This window comes from Cannabis sativa, chromosome 3, assembly GCF_029168945.1.
Source record: "Cannabis sativa cultivar Pink pepper isolate KNU-18-1 chromosome 3, ASM2916894v1, whole genome shotgun sequence".
NCBI lineage: Eukaryota > Viridiplantae > Streptophyta > Magnoliopsida > Rosales > Cannabaceae > Cannabis > Cannabis sativa.
The window spans coordinates 4,979,460-4,986,535 of record NC_083603.1 but is presented as its reverse complement, the minus strand read 5'-3'; the positions used below and the strand labels follow the sequence as shown (position 1 = coordinate 4,986,535).

Here is a 7,076-nt window from a genome sequence, read left to right as displayed (position 1 = left end):
AGATAAATTTAAATATAAAATTACATTTAATAAAGATTCTTTGATTTTTAATGCTGCATAGCATAGCATGATTCACTGTGTTTCAACTTCTGTCACCTCCTTTACCAAATTATTAAAGCAAAGATGAATAAATTACACTATTGGCTTGTTAAGCTAATGGAATAGAAAAACTCAAATGACAATTCATCATGATTCTAAACATAACTCAATTACAAAGCATACGATGATAGCTCAAAGTTCAAACTCTAAAATGTGAATTAAATATAAAACTAATAAATTGTAATTTTTGTGACTAATACTTTTAGTTACGAACATTTTAATCACAACGTAGGAAATGTTGGACTAAGTCTAATACACTCTCTTCATATTTGAAAGAATCTCACAAGACCAAATATCAAGAAATCTGTAGATTTTAAAACAGGTCAAATAAGACCCCAAGACTAGAAACTGACACACATTGGTCGAAAGGTCTCTGATACCATGTTATAATTTAAGATAAGGTTGTTGAGATTAACAACAACCTCAGCAAGCATAACAAACAATAATAAAAAAAACCAAAAATCAAACAACTATAATTTGCAGAAATAAAAAATGATAGAAAATTAAGAACACAAAAAGATTATAGAGGTTCGAACTTTCTTCACTAAAGTGAAGAGCCTAGTCCCTTTTAAACTCCCTTAAGATTAGTCTTTATTATGACAAAAATGGCAAGATTACAATCTATTTAGTTGTACAAATCTTAGAACACAATGATGATGAAGTACTCCCCTTGTTTTATCCTTAACTTGAAGCTTGTACCTTGGAAACACCCTGAAGCTTGATCCTTGCTTCCCTTGATTTCTCACCCTTTAGTTCTTCATAGCTCCATTAATTTCCCCTTTAAAACAAGTCTTCTTTCCTCACCATACATGGCTCTCTCTCCTTCTCTCTATCTATCTATGTTTGTAATGTTACTAAAATGAAAAGAGAAACAAGAGTTTAAATAGGCAAAAATCACACTCAGTTATGCCTTTATTAGTTATAATAGAAAATTAATAAAACTAACACTCTTTATGAATCTTGTTGATTTGTCAAGTTCCCACTTGCCATGTCATTGTCTTTAGTTATTAGTTTTATCAAAGACTGAATAATCAACAAATTCTACCTCAATACTAATAAAACCAAGCCAAGAAAAACTAATCCTAAGATCATGGTTCAGTCCTCCAACTGACTTAACCTTCTTTCTATGCTTAGCAATTCCAAACAGTGTTGGAATTTGCTAAGTGGAACTAGTTTTTTACCCATGTCAGTTGGATTTTCTTTACTTGGTACCTTTTCAATGTTAATATGTTCTTAAGTGACTTTCTTCCTTATAAAATGGTACCTTACCTCGATATGTTTGTTCTATCATGAAATACAGGATTCCTACACAAATATAGTACACTTTGGCTATCTATATAGATAGTTACTTTTCCTTTGAACAAATTCATTTTTTCTAGCAGGTCGTGTATCCATATCCCTTCTTATATTGCCTCAGTTATAGTTATATACTCAGATTCAGTGAAAGATAAAGCTACTACATGTTGTATTTGAGATTTCCAACTTACACAGTTGCCTGAAATGAGAAATGTGTAAGTTGTGGTAGATTTCCTTGAGTCTTTATCCCCTACAAAGTCTGCATCTACAACACCTTTTACCTGAATCATGTCTTGATTCTTCTTGAAACATAATCCAACCTTAGTAGTGATGTTAATGTACTTGAGCAGCCATTTCATTGTAGCCCAATGAAGTTTCCCTAGATTTCTCATGTATTTACTCAGTACACTTGCTGCATAGCTAGGTTTGGTCTTGTACAGACCATAGCACACATCACAGACCCATAGCATTTGAATATGGTACTTCCTTCATTTCTTACTTTTTTTATCAGTGTTAGGACATTGCTTGTTAGACAGCTAAAACTAGCTTGATAGAGGCATAGTTTCTTTTTTAGAACCATTCATTTAGAATTTGTCAATTAATTTTTCCAAATAATCTTTCTGATTAAGAAATAGCTGGTTTTTGCTTCTATCTCTCTTAATGTTGATTCTAAAAATTTTACTTGCAACCCTAGATCTTTCATGTCAAACTCAGATTTTAGAATTTCCTTCATTCCTTCAACCTTTGACTTTTCTTTGCTAATTAGTAGCATATCATCTACATAGAGTAGAAGATATTCAGCTTGTAACATCTCAGTGCCTTTGTAGTATAAGCATGTATCATGCATACTCCTTGTGAATCCATGTTGTGTAATGAAGTTATTGAACTTTTTATTCCACTGTCTTGGAGCCTGTTTCAACCCATACAAAGATTTCTTTAAGAGACAAACTTGATTCTGGTCACCTTTTTCCTTGTAACCTTCAGGTTGTTCCATGTAAATAGTTTCTTCTAAGTCTTCATGTAAGAATGCAATGGTTACATCCATTTGCTCCAATTCCAAATCAAATTGAGCAACCAAGGCCAACATTATCCTTATTGTCTTTTATTTCACAACAGGTGCAAAGATTTCATTAAAATCAATTCCTTCTTGCTAGCTAAAACCTTTTACCACAAGTCTAGCCTTAAACCTTGGCATTTCCCCAACTGTGAAACCTGATTTGTGCTTGTAGATCCATTTGCAACTGATCACCATTTTCCCTTTTGGTCTTGGAACTACTATATAAGTCTTATTCTTTTCAGTGACCCCATCTCATCATCCATAGCCCTGTTCCAATACTTTGTTTCCTTACTCAAAATTGCTTTTGAATAAGTCCTTGGTTCAATTTTGACAAGTTCTGTTACAGTGATAAAAGCATATGCCAACATATCTGTAAAAGCAAAGAATCCATATCTCTGTGTAGGTTTTGAAACCCTATTGTCTCTATCTCTGACTAATTGATAGTCTTGTGCATATGTTATATCCTCCTGGTCAGGTTCCACCTGATCTATATCTCCAATTTATTCCTCAATGCCTGCAAGTTCCACCTGATCTGTACCTTGATTAGTTTTAGTTCCTTCCACTTTTTTTTACATTAATTTGTATCTAGTTTTCAATACTCCCTGTAGGGTTAAACTTATTTCTTATATTGTCATTGTTAGTAGTTTTCAAGTAAGAAAATACACTTTCTTTAAAAATAATACATCCCTACTATTTATGGTTTTGAAACCCCTTTCATTGTTAAGCAAAATTCTATATCCTTTAGCACCTTGAGGATATCTTAGAAATACTGTTTATTGATTTAGGTTCTAGCTTACCCTTATTTTGGTGTACATAAGCTATGCAGCCAAACACTCTCAAATTAGACAAATTAGGAGGTTTAGGGCTCGTTTGGTACGCCGTATTGTATTGTATTGTGTTGGATTGTATTGTATTGTATTAGTATTATTTAATACACTACAATGTTTGGTATTGACTTGTATTAATTGATTGTGTAAAGTTATAATATATTTTCAATACACTCGATCCCAACACCAACTACGGGATCTGGGTCCCGGGTCCGAGTCCGAGTTTGGGTCCGGGTTCCAGGTCTGGGTCCGGGTCCTGGGTTCGGGTCTGGGTCTGGGTCCGGGTCCCGAGTCTGGGTCTGGGTCCCTTGTTCGGGTTCGGGTTCGGGTTCGGGTCTCAAGTCCTGGGTACGGGTTCGGGTTCGGGTCTCGGGTTTGGGTCTGGGTCCGGGTCCGGGTCCGAGTCCCAAGTTCAGGTCTGGGTCTGGGTTCGGATCCCGGGTTTGGGTCTAGGTCTGGGTCCGGGTCAGAGATTGATGTTGACCCCAAATCCTTTGTAAATATTATAATACAAGCTAATACGAACCATTTAATATGTATTAAATAATACAACATACATTGTATTAAAAAATTTGGTCGTAATAATTAATACAATACATTGTTTTATCCAAACATAATGTTATTTATTATTTAATACAATACAACCCTTATACGGCGTACCAAACGAGCCCTTACATGTCTATTTATGCTCGGATGTCATGAGATTTATAGGTGTTGATGGACACTTATTTGTCAAATAGGCTGCTATTATCAAAGCTTTTCCCCAAAATAATTTTTAAGACCTGAGCTAAACATCATGTATCTCACTTTATTATTGTTATACATATGTGTTATTATACAATCAACAATAACACACTTTTTATATTATTTTAATAACAAAAAAATATAAGTGTTTTATTATCTTATTATAGTTAATTATATGATATTTTATTTCATCATCTTAAAAATATAATAATATATGGTATTTAAAAAAAGTTATCTTTATTCATCATATAGTTTTAACACATTATTGTTAATTTATTCCATATACCAACTTCTCACATCTTCTTTTATCATTACATATATTGGATCATATAAAAGCCAAATCTTTGAGTTGGCCTTAATATAGTAATCCTTACAATACACCTTAATTCAAATTAATATTGTATTTTGGTTGTTTGTTAGGGAAGAAAAGTCCCCAATTCTTCTCATATTCAGGGCTCTTTTGATTCTCATTGAACATAGCGAACACATAAGTCTCAATAGGCCTCCCTGGTCTCTTCGGAGTCCCTCCCTTAACATGTTGAATCAAATTTGCATTATAAGTCCTAGCATTCTCAAACGACGTCGCTGTTCCCCCGGCCGAAGGCCAACCCGACTCCGAAACAACAATCTCCAACGAACTTCCCCCAGCCTTCTCAAGAGCAGAGTAAACAGCATCCAAAATAGCATCAAAAAGATTTTTGTACCCATTTTGGCCATCTCTCACCACAACTGATTGGGATCTAAATAAAGCGTAGTCAAGAGAAATGTCTCTTGTGTTACCAATGTAACTAAAGTATGGGTACAAATTTAGTAACAAGGGAGATCTGTTGTTCACCAAGAATCGAATTACAGGGTTGATTATAGGTCCATAATTTGACCTAAACGAACCACTAGAAGGTGGGTACGACACACCAAGGATTCCAGTATCGACAGATGTTGAGACCTTGATCCGATTTGCAAGGCCGGCGGAGTTGATTGCGTTTTGAATCCTTTCCATGGCGGGAACAAGAAACTGTGCAGCTCTGTCATTGGTTTGAATTTCGTTTCCTACAGCAATGTACTTGAACTTTACGTTGTTGTAGTTTCTAACGTTGTTTTGGATCCACGTGTCAGCTGTAGATTGGCTGTTAGCGATACCTTCGAGAGCATCGTTTGGGATACCAAGCATAAGCTCAATGTTGCTTCCACTTAGAGCTCGGGAAACGGCGTCGTTTGGACTGTATAATCTCATTCTTCGTATGTTGTATTGTTTGTAAAGATTCACAACTTCTTGTGGAGGTGGCAAGTTGTTGCCCAATAGTCCATAGCAAACTCCAATTTGGGCAGCTGCATGTACAAATATTTTGATAAAATTATTCAAAAAAATGTAATTAATTTAATGTATACTATATGGGAAATTTACAAAAATATTAGAATTTGAATTAATTTTTACAAAAATACTATCACACGGAAATTTTTTCAAAAATACTGTGTTTTTATAAAACACCAGTAAAAAAACAAAGCAGAACAACTCAAAATAACAGTAAAACACTAGTAAAACACCAGTAGAATACCAGTGAAAATTTAACACAGTATACTGCAGTATGAAACTTATAGAAAAACACAGTAAAAAAGTAAAAAATACTGTCTGACAGTATTTTTGTAAAAAATTGACAAAAGTTAGTATACCATGTAAATTTTCCTACTATATTCCATAAATGATGAAAAATATTTAGGGATTTAAATTTAAAATTAAAAAAAATAATGTCAAATATTGATATTAATTTCACTTCACATGGTTGGTTAGGCACCTGCAAAGACGTCCCCAACCAACTTTGTGCAGCCATGCAGTTCAAAGATAGTGAGTTTAATTAGTACCAAAGATTTTATTTTCAAGTAATCTTCCTGATTACAAAAAATTAGAATTAGATTGGCTAACGTGAGCTAGGCCTGCGCCTAGAGTCCACCTAGCCTAGGACCCAAAAATAATATACTCTTTCTTAAAATATACATATTTTTTATAATAATTTTAAAAAATACTATATGTATATTTGTTAATAAATGACTCAATAACTTTTTTTTTTCTAAGACTCACCCAATTTTAAGATTGTCCTTACAAGCAATTAAATACACCATGTTAGAGGTAACGTAAAATGACACGACTAGAAACTAAAAGAGAATTCGTAGATAAGGGGTTGCACGACCTATATGTGGCACAATGTGCGTTCGTCCCTGAATACAATGGTAATCTTGAACATAACAATTAAGTATTAAAGAAGGAGAAGAGAAAATGACCTGTTTTGTCTAAAGTTGACATTAGCAACCCTAGTAAGAGCATTGTGGAAATGGTCATGGATAAATTATTATTATTGGCAGCTGCATGGGAGCATATTTTGGCCATGGTTTGAGAGATAGAGCAAGCTATAGCTATTGGTGTGTATTTTGAAAATTAAACTTATGAGAAGCTCCTTTTATAGAGGAAAATTAATAGAGAAAGTGGTGGCTAAGCAAGTGTGAATGCACATGCATTAATTGTTTAGATCACTCCTATAGACTTTTCATAATAATGCTTCCAAATATTATGTACCACTCCTATATAGTCTATACAATTAAATTGACTCATTTGATTGTAACCATAAAATATTGATCATTAGATTACACCCCCTACTACTACTACTACTACTACTACTACTACTACTACTACTATCTATTTATGGTTAAAAAGTTTAATTAATAATGTAGTTAAATTAATTGTATATGAAAAAAAATAATAATGTAGAATAAATTACTATTAGTTTTGTTACAATAATATCATTCTTTTGAAATTATTGACTTAGTAATTTTTAACAAGGCATGTTGAAGATGTCTAAAAAATTATTTTGGAAAAAATTATTGAACTAATTAACTATATTGAGCATAGTATGATCACCCTTGAAGATTTGATGATATTTGATTTATAATTTGGACTATTTCTAATGTGTTAAGAATTTCAGAACAATAATTATTAGAGTTCTTTTTATTAAAATGAAAAGAGTAATGGGATCTCATGTTAGAAATTTAGTGAAACAGGAAAT

The 7,076-nt window shown here is 33.2% G+C and overlaps 1 protein-coding gene across 1 annotated transcript; it reads right to left on the bottom strand.

Moving 5' to 3' along the window:
• Nucleotides 1–4,238: 4,238 nt before the first annotated feature.
• On the bottom strand, nt 4,239–6,458 carry LOC115710099 (glucan endo-1,3-beta-glucosidase, basic isoform). Its single transcript, XM_030638431.2, has 2 exons — nt 6,298–6,458; nt 4,239–5,349 (listed from the first exon to the last, which is right to left on the bottom strand). The coding sequence occupies exons 1-2, from the start codon at nt 6,401–6,403 to the stop codon at nt 4,406–4,408; spliced, it is 1,050 nt and encodes a 349-aa protein (XP_030494291.2). The 5' UTR covers nt 6,404–6,458; the 3' UTR covers nt 4,239–4,405.
• Between the last annotated feature and the right edge of the window lie 618 nt (nt 6,459–7,076).

What these genes read in the sequence shown, in the direction of transcription:
- LOC115710099 (XM_030638431.2), bottom strand. Translation starts at nt 6,403, where the DNA reads ATGGCCAAAATATGCTCCCATGCAGCTGCCAATAATAATAATTTATCC. An exon ending in GTCAACTTTAGACAAAACAG is followed by an intron (nt 5,350 to 6,297) that starts GTCATTTTCTCT and finishes TTGTACATGCAG; the next exon opens with CTGCCCAAATTGGAGTTTGC.